The 19,277-nt window shown below is 40.2% G+C and overlaps 1 protein-coding gene across 1 annotated transcript; it reads left to right on the forward strand.

The window, feature by feature from the left end:
* The first annotated feature begins 4,112 nt into the window (after positions 1–4,112).
* Positions 4,113–14,332, forward strand: LOC120918328. The gene is made up of 2 exons (XM_040329867.1): positions 4,113–5,366; positions 10,583–14,332. Exon 2 carries the CDS (start codon positions 10,585–10,587, stop codon positions 13,282–13,284), a length of 2,700 nt encoding a protein of 899 aa, XP_040185801.1. The 5' UTR covers positions 4,113–5,366; positions 10,583–10,584; the 3' UTR covers positions 13,285–14,332.
* The last annotated feature ends 4,945 nt before the right edge of the window (positions 14,333–19,277 follow it).

Consider the following 19,277-nt stretch of genomic DNA (forward strand, 5'->3'; position numbering starts at 1 on the left):
GAATCGATGAGGTGGCACTGATGGGCACCGCTAGGCGGCGCTGGTATGCTGCACTGATAGTCACATTATAGTCCATTATAGTCACACATTTTTCAAGTTCCTTTCTTTTAATCAAATGTCTATTTTTTTTTTTCAGGTAACCAATGATGAAAACACATGTAAAGTGAATATATGCGTTACAATAAATTATAACACAACATATTAAAAATGTGCTAACGCACAACATCCAGACGGATTTTTCATCCATCTGGACTATTGGATAAAAACAGACAGGCGGTCCATTTTCATCCGATCTCCCCATAGAGGAGAACAGGGCTCTGAAAGGTCTGTCTCTGCACAGTGAGTGGAGATGGACTTGTCATCTGCCTGCTCAGTGGGGATCAGCAAATCGATCCCCCGCTGAGCAAAGCGGAGTCTGTCAGGCGGACCACCCGTGTGAAATTACCCTTAGAATTCAATGCCTGTGTGAAAGAGCACTTAGCCTTCGTTCACACTGAACACAGCTTTGAAATTGTGCGACTTCATCTGAATCCACGCGATTTCTAAAGCAGCATGTCCATGTGACTTCAGGTGCGACTTGAAAGACATCTGTGCAGCTTCATGCATAGATGTCTATTGAAGTTGCACCCAAAATTAGCAAGTGTAGTGCAGGAACTACTTTTGCAAATTGGTTTCACACCGATTGGAATGGTGCCATTGCCGGCAATAGGCTGTGACCTGTCAAATCGCATGACAAATGGGTTCAGTGTGAACGAGGGCTTAGAAGTAGTTGGGTGTTGGGAGAGAAGTGGGTGAAGGTCAGAATGGTCATGAATGTAATTGACAATGATTTGGAAAACAATTAACATGAACCTAAAGCATACAAGATCATTATTATAATGACTCTTTTATCCCAGACTTTCCACCTGGTCCCTCTACCTGGAAAGGTTGGTCAGACAAGGTGTTACCAATTGTCTTCCAGGTGATATGAGATGAGAAACGTCTTGGTTGCAGATTCCACACTGTGTGTAAATTACAATTTTGAGCAAACATATTTGATACCTATAACTTGGAAACGTTGTTTCCTTATCTCTATGAAATCATCCTTCTGTTACTGTCATCGTATGAGAAGAAATTCACAAAAGATCACAACTGAAGGGGGCAATTTGACACTTTAATACAACACTGAAAATGCACAAATCTTAAAGCGGTGGTTCACCCTAAAAACGACTTTCCCCTATTACACTGCCCCCCCACATTACAATACGATTATGCCTATAATTTTTTTTTTGCTGCTGTACATACCTGGGTACAGCTATTCACCCGTGTCCTCCGGGTTGCGAGTCCCGCGGGAGTGGGCGTTCCTAACATGGCGGTGATTGACGTTTTGACAAAAAAAGAGTTCCCCCCGTCGCGTAAGCCGCGTCACGATTGGCGAAAGGAGCCGCACGGCGATGCGCAGGCGCAGGATATAGCGCCGACTCGCCGTTCGGCTCCTTTCGCCAATCGTGACGCGGCTTACGCGACGGGGGGAGCTCGTTTTTTTGTCAAAACGTCAATCACCGCCATGTTAGGAACGCCCACTCCCGCGGGACTCGCAACCCGGAGGACACGGGTGAATAGCTGTACCCAGGTATGTACAGCAGCAAAAAAAAAAATTATAGGCATAATCGTATTGTAATGTGGGGGGGCAGTGTAATAGGGGAAAGTCGTTTTTAGGGTGAACCACCGCTTTAAAGCGGAGGTTCACCCTAAAAACATTTTTCTAACATTACATTGTGCTCACTTCCAACATTGACAGTATGCTGATGTTTTATTTATTTTTTGCTGTACATACCATCTTATAGCTATTCCCCCCCCCCCCTGGCTTCTGCATAGGAACGTCCACTCCCGCGGGAGCCAGTACCTGGAAGCCGGGGGGGGAATAGCTATACGACGGTATGTACAGCAAAAAAAAATAAAACATCAGCATACTGTCAATGTTGGAAGTGAGCACAATGTAATGTTAGAAAAATGTTTTTAGGGTGAACCTCCGCTTTAAAGAGGAAGTAGACCCACTTTTACAAAAAAAACTGTGATTGGTCGGAGCTGCGATGACATTACTCCTGCGGGGGAGCCGCCAGTTACGGCACGGCCTCCTTTAGGAACCGCACGATTGCTATTGCTAAAGTGCGTAATTTTTGTAAATATCTCCTAAACCATGGAGGTTTAGGAGATATTTCAAGCACTTACAGGTAAGCCTTAATCTAGGCTTACCTGTAGGTAAAAGTGGTTGTAAAGGGTTTACAACAACTTTAAATTACAGGTTTGGGGAAAACATAAGGGCTTGTTCAGACTAGTAGCAGGGACTAACATTCCTCTGAAAAGCAATAAATGCTCAGATTGCTTTTCAAGGGCATTTGACAGGTGGTAAGGAGGCAATATCTTGCTTTCTTACCACTTGTTTTAATGCTGCACTACCATGCTGCACCCGCAGTATTATGGACTTGTCTGTAGGATGCTTTTTCTTTCCTTTCACAATGCCATACACATGTTCTCTCAACCTAACTTTTAGTTCTCTGTTATTTCTTCCTATGTATCCCTGCATATTCATACCTCCCAACTGTCCCTGATTTTGAGGGACTGTCCCTCATTTGGAGCAATGTCCCTCTGTCCCTCATTCTCCTCATTTGTCCCTCATTTTGGTCTGATCTCTATATTTGTATATAAAATGCACTTTTTATCTATCAAAAAGTGTTTCCCATTGCTAAACCTTTCATCTGATTTCTAAATTGCTTAATTTGTAAATTCCAAAAGCCAATATAAAGGAATAGTAGTGGTAAAAAAAGCACTTGTGGGTTTAACCAATCTTATTTTTTGTACAATTCTCCTTTAAGGGGGCGTGGCAAGGGGTGTGTCCTATGCCTGCATACTTTTGCTGATAGGTGTCCCTCATTCCCATCTCAGAAAGTTGGGAGGTATGCATATTGTGTGTCCACATTTAGATATGGTGGTGCTAAAGCAGCTGGAGGTTGATGTGATTCTACTCGGGTGCCAAGAAGAGGACAGCAGGACAATCCTGAGGGGTGATTCCCACCTGTGCGTGCTATTATGGTGTGTTACCATGTGATACATTAAGGTTATTCAATATGAATGGACTGCAACACATTGCAACAAATGAAAAAATGTACATGACCTATTTTCAACAACGCAGTTCACTGCAATCAATGTAATGTGTGTTGTGCTGGGCTGCAGTGCATTGTGCATTTCAATTTTACTGTACAGTGCTTTGGGGTGCCATTTACATTCCTACTGTATGTCCTGGCTTCTTTCCAGGACATGACAGTTGTGAATGTTTTACCCCAGCATTGCAGGAGCAATTCATCCTCCTGGTTCAAAAGCAGTACATTTACAGTGCCCTCTCTCTTCATGGCAAAGACCCCCCTGTCCCACATCCCCACCAGGATTCTCACACTGCTGTGGTCCCTTTCTAGTTTGTAGGTGAGGTGCATTGTGGTGCAGCGGCAATAATTTACACAGTCAAGTGCAATAAAAAAAAACTGTATTAAAAGAGAACAGCAAAAGTTCACAAAAAACGTCATGGTCTCCGGTACTGAGAAGAGAACAGGTATCAGCCGGACTGACAGCGTCCAAAGGAGTTGTGACCCTACAAATTCCCTCCTCCTCAGAAACCTCACCTTACTGCCAATACTTTTCCCTAACATGTGGGGTACCTGTCCCTTCTCTACCAACTCACAAAAGCACGCCAAGCCTGGGAGCCAGGGACTTAAATAGACTCTGCCTGACCCAAGATGGCTGCCAGAGTCACATGGGGAGACATCATCCAACTGGAATGCTTCCCCAGTAAACCCATGAAGCCATAGAGGAACTGTGTATGTCTTGACATCCTCTCCAGCCACAAGGCTGCTGTGGATAAGAAAATGGACTGCACCTGCCTACAAGCTCATACTCTGGGCCACAGTAGAATGGCTCATGAACTTCCTTTTGTAAGAACAAATAAAGAAATTATCACTTTGATTGTCCTCAAAAAAGAAGCTCAGTTGATGTTTTATTGTAGGATGTCCCAGAAATAAGCCAGAATGTAGGGATGAGCTTTGTGTTCGACTCGAACATCGTCTGTTCGTACGTGTAGAATAATTACATTAATTTGGCTTTTTATCAAGATCTTTGGTTTACAGGGTTGAAGTCATCATTTAATGACATGACCTAGCAAAAGACAGATCTTGAAATAGGTTAGGTATGTATGAATGGAGTCTTGTCCAGTTGTCCCAAGGATGTCCAAGTTTGACATGGGTTCAGGAGGTCACTGGGTTCACGGATAAGAATACTCACAGAGTCATGTATCATAGAGTAAAACCAGAAATACTGTCTTCATATGTTTCAAAGTTAAAAGTTACTTTTTGATATTCTTTGTTTAATTATCTAGAGTTTGTGTGAAGTGATATATTTATATATCTATATATATGTATTCAATTATGAGTTTATTATGCATTTGTAAGTTTGGTATAGAACTTCTGAATCTTAAAGATATATCTTATGTAAGAATTAGGCATTTAACAGAAGGTCAACCCACTGGTTTTAGTAGAAAACAGCTATATGTTGCTGTCAATCAAATCAGCTAGGTCATCTCAAGGAGATGCAGATATGGGGATGAAGTTGTACATTCTATTTCTAAAGTTGAACATGACAGAGTTATGGGTGGAGTTGTGAGTTCGCTTTGGTTTAAACCATATTAAGCATCCTTTTGAGAAAAGGCGTTACCATGTATTTAGCTGACATATGGGTTTTTATAGTATAAAGAGAGAGTTTAAACTGACATAGGACACACTTACACACTCACCCACCATTCGCAACACATACGCTTCAAAAGGACAGCAAGGACACTTTGTTTACTTAAGGCCTACACTCAAGCTTACCTCACAAACAGCTGTTCGAAGCTGACACTTCTCACACCACTGAAGCTAGACGAAGGAACTTTTACTATGCTATTCTTTAAGCTTATACCTAACTAATCTTCTGTTATTACTACAACAAGCTGTATGAAGATTTGAACTTTGTATGTATTTACAAGTTGATGCCAAGTGAGATGCTAATAAAACTCATACTTTGAGTAAGCCCGGCTATTTGAACTTTTGAAAGAAACGTCCTGCGAAAGAAGCTGTTGACATAACACGTGTCTAATTTAACTCTTCTTCAATGGCGAGCCAGCTCATTAATCGGTTTTCCTAACACCTTGCCACAAGAGGGGGAAGAGACCCATTCATGAGTTCTCAAGTCGCAGGAAAACTCCGATTATAGAATCTAGAAAGGACGTTTGCTCTTCATCCTACAAGGACAAAAGATTCAAGGAACCAAGCCGGCTAAGACGTGAGATCCCACGACTTACGGTGAGTGAAAAAACAAACATAAAACATGGATTTTATTGATGAATTAGTTAGAGACAGTAAGCTAGAATTTAAAGATGTGTCTTATTATCCAAATGACAGTCATCTTTGGGCTTATATGTACAGAGCATGCTTAGATGCCAATGATCAGATTGACAAATCAAGGTTTACTATGTATAAGCAGCGTAAAAAGATAGCTAACATTTTAAAGTTGGTAAGAATATTTAACAAAATGATTATTAATGTTGATTTACCTGCTAAAAATGTGTGTACTGTAGAACAGACAGAATGTAACACATTACAGAACAGAGGGAAACATGAAAATGTGTCCCAAGATTCTACTGATTGTCCAAATTGTGAGCTTTTTTGCAATTACATAGAGAATCTTGAGCAACAGATTGACTCCAAAACAAATCTTTTGGAGAAACTCAAGAATGACAGTAGATTGACACAGATTGCTGTGTTATCTACAGATGACAAAAAGAAAAAGGGCTCAACATCAAAGCCTCAGCCTTCCTATATTCCTGATAATTCAGAAATAAACGAAGAGGCCGCTGAGGATGAAACAGAGGTTAGAAAGAGAAAACTACTTGATCGTGCCGCTAAATTAAAATTACAAATACATGATCAGTTAATTAAAGTTTTAAAAGACATCCCTGCTTATGATTTAAGAGCGGACGCTTTTCATAACGCAGACATATTTGAGTCCTACACTGACAGATACAACCTTAAAGAAGAACAGCGTAATCATATATTTTATCTTTGGTTACCTGCACATTATGCACGACGATTAACAAAGTCACCTACTATTGATGACGATGGACAGGAGATACACAGTGACAATTCAGACAGACTACGACAATTGTTACTATGCACAACAGGTGAGGAGGTACCGTCTATTGAAATATTAGACTCCCTTCAAACTTCAGTTACAGAAAATCCATTTGATTTCATGCATAAATTCTCAAAAGCATACAAGATGGTTTTGGGGGTAGATGATGAAAGCGATTCAGGGATTATTAGAGCATTTACAAAGAAATGTAAATATCTTGATCCTACCTCATTAGCCATTGCACAAGAAAAAGAATCTTTATCAGAAGCTGCAAGTTTCATTGATAAAGTTAGAAGACAAATGAGACAGGGCAATCTTAAATCTAAGATCGCTTTGATCCAAAAAGACACTTTAAAACAGAATAGTCAGACTCCAGCCAAAACAAGCTGGACAGCTCCTAATAGCTATGACAGGTGGAAGCAAGGGAGACAGAGAGAGCCCATCACGTGTTATTATTGCCAGAGACCAGGTCATGCACGTTATCAATGTAAACAATTCTTAAGAGATATGCAGACGAAAGATTCAAGACATATAGGTAAAGAGAATGGACTTATAGCTCTTGAACCTTCTGCTCCTCCTCGTCCAAATATTACTCAATCTTCTTCTCCCTATGCTCCTCTGATAAAGCAAATCAGAGAATTGTCAATCAGCGGTGGCATGAATGAAAAAAAACCTCACTCAGCCACTGGTGATTCAAACCCATTATTGCCTACCCCATGACTACAGAATAAAAAGGAAATAAAGTCTCATTATCTAGAATATGTTGCACCAATAAGTCTAGATAAATGTGGACGTCCTTATATCAAAGCAAAATTAAATGGACAAAAACTCAGTTTTCTATGTGATACGGGAGCCGAGGTATCGATTACAGGTGTAAAATTACCTATTTCAGCAGATGCAGCAATTTGTACAGTTGTTGGATTTAATGGATCAGGTAGTTCTAAAGCTTCAAAGTGTAAAAAGGTTTCGTTTGAAATTCCTGGACATTTGGATACCGAGATCGATATCTGGTATTCTCAAGGTGCAGAGAATATAATTGGAACAGATATCATTCAACAAAGAGGTTGGATAATTGATCTAGGTAATGGTGTTATCTGGAAAGGTTCCATTAATCGTAAGCCTGTGGTAATTGACCCAGCAGATTATTGTGAAGTCGGCAGCATCTGTTTGGCAGAAGTGGTTGCTGAAGACCATAAATGGCCAGATATTGGTGACAATCGAGATCTGGAACAATTGGTCAAATCATACAAAAGTCTGTGGAGCCAAGGAAAAAACGAGGCAGGTCTATTCAAAGGCATAGAAGTTGATGTACAAGGGCGGGATCCACCAGCTCAGAAGCAATACAAATTGCCCCCAGAGTCTATAGAACCAGTATCTGTAGTTATAGAAGAGCTTTTGCAACAGGGTATTATCAGAAAAACTAATTCTGTAGCAAACAATCCGTTATGGGTAGTACCTAAACGAGATGACCCTAGTGCTTTCAGACTTCTGGTAGACCTCAGAATGCTGAATAAATACACTCCAAATTGTGCCCCGATAGTAGCAGAAACACCTGACATCATGTCCCGAATTGACGCAAAAGCTAAAGTGTTTTCAGTGATTGATATTGCAAATGGTTTTTTTTCAATAGCTCTGACCAAAAGTTGTCAATACAAGTTTGCATTCTATTTTAAGAACCAGCAGTATACTTTCACTCGTCTTGTTCAAGGCTTACACTTAAGTCCTAGTGTATTCCATCAAGCGCTAGCGAAAGTCTTATCAAAATTTTCTAGGCCAGACTGTATTTTGCAATATGTAGATGATGTCTTGCTTTTTTCGGAAAATGAAGCAGAGCATTTGACCCTTCTAGCGGAATTGTTTGATCTGCTGTATGATGCAGGTCTCAAGCTGAATACTCGTAAAGTTCAGCTCATGAAACGCGAGGTTAAGTTTCTCGGTATTCAGATCAGTCCGGGTAAACGACAACCTTTGCAAGAAAGGGTTAATGCTATTGCTGCACTTCCCGTACCAACCACATTTAAAGCTCTGAGACAATTCCTAGGATTAGTGAATTTTTCCCGAGAGTACATTGAGTCGTTTGCAGAGAAAGCAAAAAGTCTGTACAATCTTCTAAAGACCAATGAGGAAAATGGTTTTGGTCCTTGGACAGAAGTACAGCAAAGAGATTTTGAATCTTTGAAAAAAGACTTGCAAACTGCACCAGCCCTAGCAACAGTAGAAAGGCAAGCACCATTTGCTTTGCAGGTGCATACATCTGAAAATGCAATTTCTTCAGTGTTACTTCAATTACAAGGAGGAAATTGGAGGATTTTGGGATATTTCTCCAGACTTTTAACTCCAGTTGAGAGAGGTTTTGACACATGTGTAAAACAATTGGTAGGAGTTCACTATGCAGTGAAGGCAACTGAGTACATTGTAGGATTTAACCAAATTGTCTTACAAACTCCGCATTCCACTTTGAAATTTCTCCTTGAGAAAAATATTCAAGGTGTTTCCAATCAAAGATTTTCACAATGGTTGTTAGCTTTATCACCTAAACAGATCCAGATTGATCATAATGCCAAATATGTACTCCCTCAATTGATGGAATACAATGGAATGGAACATGAGTGTTCATGTGAAGTCCAGGATTCCACTTCTCCTCTGTTTCGCAGAGAAGCAGAGCAGACTGATGAACCAGTGTTTGTAGATGGTTCACGCTATTGCGTTTCAGGAGAATATTTTGCAGGCTATGCAATCTGGTTTCCAAAAAGAGGATATGCCATACAACACAGACTTCCAGGATACTTTTCAGCACAAAAAGCTGAATTGTTAGCAGTAGAGACAGCTCTGACTGTGGCCAATGAAGAGAACAAGGGTCCACTAGCAATCTATAGTGACAGTTCATATGTTGTGCGTTCTCTTACTGACTATTTGCCAATTTGGAAAAGAAGAGGTTTTGTAGACGCATCCAACAAAGTTTTGGCGCATCGAGACACACTTGAATCAATTTTTGCACTAGCAGAGAAAAAACCTTGTGTCTATGCTATTGTGAAGGTACCAGCTCATAGAAAGGACAGTGATGAGCTTAGCATTGGTAACGGGACAGCTGACACGTTAGCAAAGGAAGCAGCTGTTGTCGAACAGTCTGAAATTCCAATTGAGCCAGTTTCAGTGGATATAGTCAAAAAGACAGATACACAGATACCCTCTTTTGCAGAAGAACAGAAAAAGGATCAGTCCTTATCTGGTTCTCAGGGGGATGCTAACTTTCCCTTTGTTTGTGAAAATGGGATATTGTGCCATGATTCAAACGGGCATCTGCGTCCTGTATTACCAAAACATTTACAAGGTGAGTTCACAAAATATAATCATGAAAGCTTAGGCCATGTAGGAAAGCAGAGATTGCTAGAAGTTCTCAAAGAAAAGTTTTACTGGGAAAAAATGGAAGAAACTGTAGACAATGTGATTCAATCTTGTCTTATTTGTGCTCAAGTGAATCCCAGACCAAAGGGACAAAAGCCTCCCTTACAAAGAGTTCCTCCAGCTGATGGTCCATGGTCTACATTGCAAATTGACTATATAGGACCATTGCCTACAGGAAAAAACGGGTTCAGGTATGCGCTCACAATCGTAGATGTGTTTTCTAAGTGGGTTGAAATCTTACCTGCTCGTACAGATGATGCATTGACAACTGCAAGATTGTTAATGAATCATGTTTTTCCAACTTGGGGGATCCCAGTGAACCTCAGTTCTGATCGAGGATCGCATTTCACAGGTAAGGTAATGCAAGCAATGTGTAAAATTCTGGGAGTCCAACAAAGATTTCATGTTCCATACCATCCACAATCTGCAGGTATTGTTGAAAGAATGAATAGGACTATCAAATCCAGGATTGCAAAAATGTTATTAGACAAAGGAAATACATGGGTAGATGCTTTACCTTTTGTTCTGATGAGTATCAGAAGTACATCGTCCTCATCTACTCAATACAGTCCATTTGAATTGATGACAGGTAGAAAAATGCCACTTGTGTTCCCACATGAACCATTTTTGTCCACTCCGCAAAAAGAAGCAATTGAGAAAACAAAATGGTTACAGATGTTGCAAGACAATCTGAACGTCATTTTGCCACATGCAGCTTCTCACATGCAGAAAATGATTCCTCCACATACCTCAAAATTTGAGAAAGGTGGACAAGTCATGATTAAAACTTTTAGGAAAAGCGGACCATGGCAAAGTAATTGGGAAGGTCCTTTTGAGATTTTGGATACATTAGGTGTAATGATACAAGTCCAAAGGCCTCTCAACTCTGTGAAAAATGCACGGAGACAACAAAAAATATGGGTTCACACTGATCAATGCAAATTGTTCATGCCAAGATAATGATATTGCCTTTCTTTTACAGATATGGCATCTGATAACCAAACATGGAGGAACACAAAACTCCAAGAAGAAATAAAAGAAAATTGGAAAGCAAGAAAATACACAAAAAGGAGAAAATTCATTATCTCAGGACTCCTTTTTCCATTAATGACATTTTTCTTCATAAAAACTTACTTGACTTTTTCCAGTTCAGCAGAAGATAACAAGACTGAGACCCTGCATAAAAGAGACTTGCAGCTATCCAGAAATAAGAGACACTTTCCAAGATACAGTGACTTTGACACAAGCAATGACATATATGGATACGCTTGCATAGGATATGGGGTTACTTGTTGCATGAGTTTTTACTTTTTCCATAGCAACACCATTGAAATTCACGCCAGAATAGAATCCAAGACAAAGTTCACAAAAATGCAAGGATCATATGTACATAGTAATACAACTGGTACATATGAGTGTAATCTAACAGATATGGGATTCTGGGTTATAGTTATAAAAGGAAATGAGACTACAGCTTGGACTGGGGATGTAACTAATGTTAAGGTACATACTCCTTCTGTGGGAGGATCCAAAACTGATATTTGGTTTCAAACACAATATTATTTACAGTTTGTAGATCCTGAACATTTACAAATTACAGGAGATGAAAAAGGAGATGTAACTCGAGTATGGGATTTTCAAATGACAAGAAGTTTAGCTCTAGTCAAAGTGAAGGTGATGATTACTGTTGTGGATTTAATTATTCCAGACATAAAAGTATCGCCACAATCTCTTAAAATAGAAGAAGGAAAGGATAATTTAACTTTGATGTGTACTACGCAAATAGAATTACCTCAGAATTCACTATTAACCTGGAAGAGAAATAGTGAGTTGTTGGGCAGTCTTTTCTATAGCTCAGCTAGCATAATACGTAAGGGCAATTTTGGTAATTTAGATTGGAAGAATAATAGTTTGATTTTTCATCACACTAATCCAAATCTAAATGACTCAGGTATATATGAGTGTTGCCTATCATTGGAAAATTATCCTATGAAATGTGATATTGCAAATGTTGCAGTTTTATCCCCTGAAAAAACGAAATGTACTAACGGAAAATTTATTCCCGCCAGTCCTTTTCAAATTAATAATTTCCAATCCAGACATCTTTTAAGAGAAGGACGCTTTGTGATTATACTTTGGAAATTTAACATTTCTGAATGGAAAATTTCATCAAGGTATCCTCAGTGTCAAGAGTATCTAGTTAATATGGAATTGGGTATTGATAAATGGTTTGGAACTAATAGTAAAAACAACAGCAGGAATAAACGAGGTATTGCAGAAGGAATCCTCGGAGGAATTGGAATTGTTGGAAGTATTACCAATAGTATGGATATTACTACATTAAAATCTGATCTAGAAACATCAGGTTTAGTGGGAAGTAAAAGTATCAAAGTTCAGAGAAATTTAAATCAAATATTAGAAAATATGGTAATGAAGACAGCAACGGTTATAGGTCCATCTATTATCCATTTACAAAATATTACTTTGGATTTAATGAAAAGTGAACAACATTCTCACATAGCCAGAACGTGTCTAGAGATACAGACAGAGTATTCCATCAATTTTAAAATAACAGCTCAAGCATTCCAAAGTGGAATAACTCCTTTAGGAGTTTTACAAAGTTTACCTAATGAGTATGTATTTGCAAAGAATCATACAGATTTATGGGTAAATAAATGGGTAGGATGTAATCAACATGAATGCTTTAGTACCTCAATGATTCCTATAGCTGGGAAAGAACAAATGTTGGTTCCAATTACAGTCTTAGGATTGCCAGTAAGTGATACTCAATTGTTATATTATCAATTGCAGTATACAGATTTTGCTTTGGATAGTAATTTTTCAGAACCAGAACAACTTGACCTATCTTCATGTTTACATTTTCAATCTAAAATAATCTGTTTGCCTAAGCAGGACAAAGGAATTTTTCATTCTTGTTTCCATAATCATTCGTTATGTACGGCTAGAATTGAAAGAGTAAAAACAGCTTTTGACTTAGTTACTTCTGTAGGTAAAAAGAAGGTTTGTTTTCAAGTTATGACTAGCACTGAAACAGTTAAAGCTTTTTTCCTATCCTGTACACAAACAGAAATCCTGAAACGAGGATTATATTGTATAGACGGAGACCTTACAGGAATCAGTATAAATGGAATTAGAGTCAATTTGACTAATATTCTTATGAGAGATGTGGGTGCTCTTCCTGTACAATATAATATATCTCAAGTAGATGAATTCCCATGGAAAGAATGGGCAGACATCATACAAAAGGATAATGGCTTACTAATTGCTTTATCTGAAGAACTTCATAAAGCAGATATAGTATTTAAGCATGAGCAAGGAAAGTTAAAAGTAATAGAACATGAATGGTCAGCGTTATCATCAAATTCTTTCTGGGCGAATTTTAAGAAAACTATATCAGTTTGGGGAAACACTTCAGTAGCTACTGCAGCAGGAAATATATTATTGCATCCAATGGTTATTATTTTTATTATTATGGTGTTATGCATATTATTTCAAATCTGTATTATGATTAAGATGAAACGATTTTACAAATTACTTAAGAAAGAAATGAAAAAAGGTGAAGAAATCATGACAAGTATTCTTACTCGGAGAATCACATCTGGCTTAACTGATCCGATGGTAAGCTGTGGTACATCTGGAGCAACTGATTCAAGATGTGTGTGAAAGGGCCATAAATGAAGTGTGCGTGATTTAGGTAATATAATAAATTATATTCAGGGGGAATTGTAGAATAATTACATTAATTTGGCTTTTTATCAAGATCTTTGGTTTACAGGGTTGAAGTCATCATTTAATGACATGACCTAGCAAAAGACAGATCTTGAAATAGGTTAGGTATGTATGAATGGAGTCTTGTCCAGTTGTCCCAAGGATGTCCAAGTTTGACATGGGTTCAGGAGGTCACTGGGTTCACGGATAAGAATACTCACAGAGTCATGTATCATAGAGTAAAACCAGAAATACTGTCTTCATATGTTTCAAAGTTAAAAGTTACTTTTTGATATTCTTTGTTTAATTATCTAGAGTTTGTGTGAAGTGATATATTTATATATCTATATATATGTATTCAATTATGAGTTTATTATGCATTTGTAAGTTTGGTATAGAACTTCTGAATCTTAAAGATATATCTTATGTAAGAATTAGGCATTTAACAGAAGGTCAACCCACTGGTTTTAGTAGAAAACAGCTATATGTTGCTGTCAATCAAATCAGCTAGGTCATCTCAAGGAGATGCAGATATGGGGATGAAGTTGTACATTCTATTTCTAAAGTTGAACATGACAGAGTTATGGGTGGAGTTGTGAGTTCGCTTTGGTTTAAACCATATTAAGCATCCTTTTGAGAAAAGGCGTTACCATGTATTTAGCTGACATATGGGTTTTTATAGTATAAAGAGAGAGTTTAAACTGACATAGGACACACTTACACACTCACCCACCATTCGCAACACATACGCTTCAAAAGGACAGCAAGGACACTTTGTTTACTTAAGGCCTACACTCAAGCTTACCTCACAAACAGCTGTTCGAAGCTGACACTTCTCACACCACTGAAGCTAGACGAAGGAACTTTTACTATGCTATTCTTTAAGCTTATACCTAACTAATCTTCTGTTATTACTACAACAAGCTGTATGAAGATTTGAACTTTGTATGTATTTACAAGTTGATGCCAAGTGAGATGCTAATAAAACTCATACTTTGAGTAAGCCCGGCTATTTGAACTTTTGAAAGAAACGTCCTGCGAAAGAAGCTGTTGACATAACACGTGTCTAATTTAACTCTTCTTCAGTACGTTCGAGGAATTTCGAACAAAACGGGTCGTTCGCGCCAAATTCGAGTGACGCACGTCGGCCCATACTTCACTGCGGCGTTGCGCGCTGATGATTGGCCAACCATGACCATGCATGTTTGGCCAATCACAAGGCGCAAAAAACGAAGAACCACAATTGGCCAAAGCCAGGGTGGCTTTGGCCAATAATGTCTCAGGGGGTTTAGTACACGCCTCACACTATATAAGGCCGCCTATAAGGCGGCCGCGTGTAGTGTGTTCCAGCTTTGTTAAAGAAAAGAACAGTCAGACAGTTAGAGAGAGAGAGCGATAGAGACACAGTGGGGCTGATTTACCAAGCCTTTACTCCATGACTCATGGAGTAAAAGCAGGAGTAGCAGCCGTTTGGTCATTTACTAAAGAAATACGCTGCTAGTGCAGTGTATTTCCCTAGTTACTAATGTGCTCAGTGCGCCCAGGAGAGGGCGCATTGTGCACCACTATAACCTGGCGCACGGCACATTGAAATGTAAATATCGGGGATTCGGGCGAGAGTTTATTAGGGGGGGAGGTGGGGTGATGCAGGGGAAGTGAAGTGACATGTGTTTGAATGTGTTTGGCGGGCCGAATTGAAAGTGAAAGTGTTTTTTGAAAACAGATCCCCGTATGCTTGCACAGTGCGCCTGAACCTCGGGAGGTTCATTTGCATACTGGGCATGCGTAGAGAGAAATTTCGGAGCTTCCCGTGCGCCGTGTCAGTACGCCGTGAAAATCTTGGTAAATACCAAGCGGTGTACCCGTGATTGCGCTGTGTGACGCGGCGCACGGGAATCTCCGAGCTGTTTTGAGCCATGAAGGGGAACTCCGCGCCAAAGTTCAAACTTGAAATCGGCGCGGGTCCCCCTCCAGGGCTACATTAGGCTCTTAGGCTTGGTCCGGAATGTGAGGGGTTAAACCCGCGCCGATTTCCCCCCCCAGATCCAAACCAAGCCCTCATCCCAAGCACGCAGTCTGGCCCGGACAGGAATGGGGGTGGGGACGAGTGAGCGCCCCCCACCTCCTGAGCCGTACCAGACCGCATGCCTTCAACATGGGGGAGTGTGTGCTGTGGGGGAGGGGGGCACTGCCCCCCCACCCACAGCACTCTTGCCCCCATGTCGATAGGGACAAGAGCCTCTTCCCGACAACCCTTGCCATTGGTTGTCGGGGTATGCGGGCGGGGCTAATCGGAATCTGCGAGCTCCCTTTAATAAGGGGGCCCCCAGATGCCGGCCCCCCACCCTATGTGAATGAGTATGGGGTACATCGTACCTCTACCCATTCACCTGGGGGAAATGTAAAGTTAAATAAAACACCACACAGAATAAAATATTTTATTAATCAGCTCCGGAGCCCCCCCTTTCTTCTTTAGCTCTTTCACAAGGGGGGGTTTCATCTCTCCCGATCTTTTGCCGGGACCCTGGGCTTCGGTGATTTCTGCCAGGGGAGGGCGCCATCCCTCGGTCCTCTCCGGAGCCTTCCGCCGGTGGCCCCCACCCCATTTAAGCTCGTTTACATTAGGGGGGGCCATCCGGACTTCAGCGACTTCTGCCCCATTATCACCAATAATTGGGCTAACTTTAGTGTTTTGTGAATTTTTAACCACTTGAGCCCGGACCATATTGCTGGTCAATGACCGGGCCAGATTTTGTGATTCGGCACGGTGTCGCTTTAACTGACAATTGCGCAGTCGTGCGACGTGGCTCCCAAACAAAATTGGCAACCTTTTTTTTCCCACAAATAGATTATTAAATGTGCGTGTTCACTTCTGTCTTTAACACCTCCCCTTCAGGCTGGAAAGCATCAGATCAGGGGAAAAAAAAAAAAAAAGCTCTCATGCCATTGCAGCTTTGTTCCTACATGTGTGATGAACTGAGTCTGTTCAGACACTTAGAAAAAAATGATCCTTTCTTTTTAAAAGGTGAAAATCACTTGGATGCTCATAGAGCGTGGTTTGGGTTAATACCAGGTGTGCGCAATTACAAGCTCACCCAAACTAGAGACTGCAATTTGTTCATGTGATTTCAATTGCTTCATTACTAGCACTGTTATAAAAAGCATGGATCGATCATTCCTCAGCTGCCCTCAGAAGGGGCAGGCTGGCAGAAATGCTGTTGCTAAACACAAATGTGGTTTGTTGCATGGTTTTTTTTATTTTGCCAATGGTTTTTGTTTATTTTTAAATGATGTTCACTTTGATGTATTTGTCTATGCGGCCTTATTTTATGAAAAATTTGGAAAAGATGTTGTGACGTTAAAACTATGTATATTTTGATTTTTGAAATGTATTTTTGTTTGTGTGTGTGTTTGTCTTTTTTTGCTTTCCTTGTTTTGTTGACCAATAACAATTACTTTAAAATTTGGAAGTTTGTTTTTTGTTACTTTTTCATGCTATATTTTGACAGCTGCAGCTGAAATTGGTTTGTGCCTAACAAATGATGTGTGATTTTTGTCTAAGCTTCTTTCCTGGTGTGTAGGCATGAAATGTTTGCCATGTTTAATCTCGAGGAAATTAAAGACAAACTGGTAAGTATTTTCTTTTTTCTGCAGTGGTCCTCAGCCCTCAAGTACCCCCGACAGGACATGTTTTGTGGATTTCTCTTATCAAGAATTGCTGTCCAGACTGTCTTTTAAAGCACATGTGCAAGATGAAGTAAAACCTGCAAACATGGCCTGTGGGGGGGGGGGGTTTGCTATTGGTGGACAGGCTTGACGTGCTGATTTACAGCACTGTGCTTAAATCTAGCGCAAGGCAATCCTATTCTAATTGTGGGTGTTTGAGGGAAGCCAAGTGAGTGTTAGAACCCCTGCTTTGTGTTTTTTTTTGGGTTGAGCTTTGTGTCCCTTTTCTTAAAATTGGCTTCACTTCCTGTCACACAGCTGAACAGGAAGTGAGGTTAAAACCCTACCAGTGTCTTTTCTTGGGGACACAGGTCAATCTAACTAGTGTCCCCATTAAGCAAATTGCACTCCAGCACTGCTGTGTATACCCCAAATCATGGGTCTTCAAACTACGGCCCTCCAGTTGTTCAGGAACTACAATTCCCATCATGCCTAGTCATGTCTGTGAATGTCAGTGCATTACAAGGCCTCATGGGATGTGTAGTTCTACAACAGCTGGAGGGCCGTAGTTTGAGGATCCCTGCCCCAAATGATTATTTAGTTTGGGGTTTAGTAAAGGCAAAGCCACTCTGCAGTACAAGCATAGTTGCTGAAAATCAGAGAGGAAGCACTGATGGTTTTAACATCCAATCCTGTAGAAGCAAAGTTGTTTTGTTTTCTTCCTTGCTTTGCACTTGTAGTGCAAAGTGGATTTGCCTTTAGTAAATGGACCCCAAAGTCCAAGATCCCTAATAATTTGGAGTGTACACAGCAAAATGCTAGAGTGCAATTTACATAATAGGAAACTATTTAGATTGATCTCTGTGTCCCCAAGAAAAGATATTAGTAAGGTTTTACCCTCACTTCCTGTTTGGCTTAGGCATGTGCAAAAGGGAACATTTCGTTTTGTTTCGTTTTAATTTGTTATTTAATTAATTTCGTTAAGTTAGGTTCGTTACATGTGTTAAATTCGTTTTCGGAACCCGTTCGTTTTCGACCGAATTTCGAAAAATCCGGTCGAATTCGAAAATTCTCTCTTCGAATATAATTTCGAAATTCGATCGGAATTCGAAAAAAAAAAAAAATTCCAAATCGAAAACCCGCGGACGAAATTCGATCGGAATTCCAAAAAAAAAAAAAAAAAAAAAAAATTTTTCGAATTCCAAATCGAAAACCCGCGGACGAAATTCGATCGCAATTCGAAAAAAAAAAATTAAATTAAAAAAATTAGAATTCCGATCGAATTTCGTCCGCGGGTTTTCGATTCGGAATCGAAAACGTTCGTTCGGATTAGGTAAATTCATTAATATTACAATTCGGGAATTCGTATGCATCCGAATGTCCGAATAATGAAAAATTCGTCCGAATTTCGATTCGGAACGAAACAAAATGCACATGCCTAGTTTGGCTATGTGACAGGAAGTGAATGAATTAGAAAGGGTGAAGACACCTCACAAATGTTGTCACTATCAGGGGTGCAGACATCCCCAAAAAAATGAGCAGATAATACTTATTTGCAAATTAATAATTTTTTAGTTAACATTGGGTGGGGTGCTCTAACACACACATTCATACATATTAGCCACGCTGTATCCTGGCCTATTGGCATGGTTATATTTTCTTAGGCCTCTCAATAAAACTCTATGAAATTTGTGCTTAAACTAGAACCAGGGGCGGACTGACAACTCATGGGGCCCCCGGGCAATAGAAGATTATGGGGCCCCTCTGGCTTACAGATGGCCACCACGCCAGGAGGCAGTGCAGAGGCAGGGCAGCTAAAATCTTGGGATATTCACATTAAAAGCATGTCAGTTTCGGACATATCAGGGACAGATCTAAAAAAATAAAAGATTTTTACATACTGTCCCTGGTTTTACTGAGCCTGGCAACCCTGATGGGGGCCCCCTAGTGGCATGTGGCCCTCGGGCAGTGCCCGAGTGACTCAATGGTCAGTCCGCCCCTGACTAGAACTATAATCAACACTTTTTATTTTCTTTAATTTTGGATAGAGTGAGGGAGGGTTATAGGCCCTGTCAGTTTATTTTGTATTATCTGTGTCCAATTGGGGAGATTTGCCTTCACTTCCTGCCCCATAGCCAAACAGGAAGTGAGAGAAAAACTATGCAAATTAAGGGAGTCCAGTAACCCCCTCCCCCCCAGAACTAGTGTGTGTGTGTGTGCCCTGAAAATTCCTGGGCGGGTGATACAAAAACAGGGTGTGGCTTTGACAGGAAGGGGTGGGT

This window comes from Rana temporaria, chromosome 12 (genome assembly GCF_905171775.1).
Source record: "Rana temporaria chromosome 12, aRanTem1.1, whole genome shotgun sequence".
In the NCBI taxonomy this organism is placed as follows: Eukaryota; Metazoa; Chordata; class Amphibia; order Anura; family Ranidae; genus Rana; species Rana temporaria.

Excerpts from the sequence above, each read along its gene's own strand:
- LOC120918328 (XM_040329867.1), top strand. The coding sequence starts at position 10,585 with ATGGCATCTGATAACCAAACATGGAGGAACACAAAACTCCAAGAAGAA.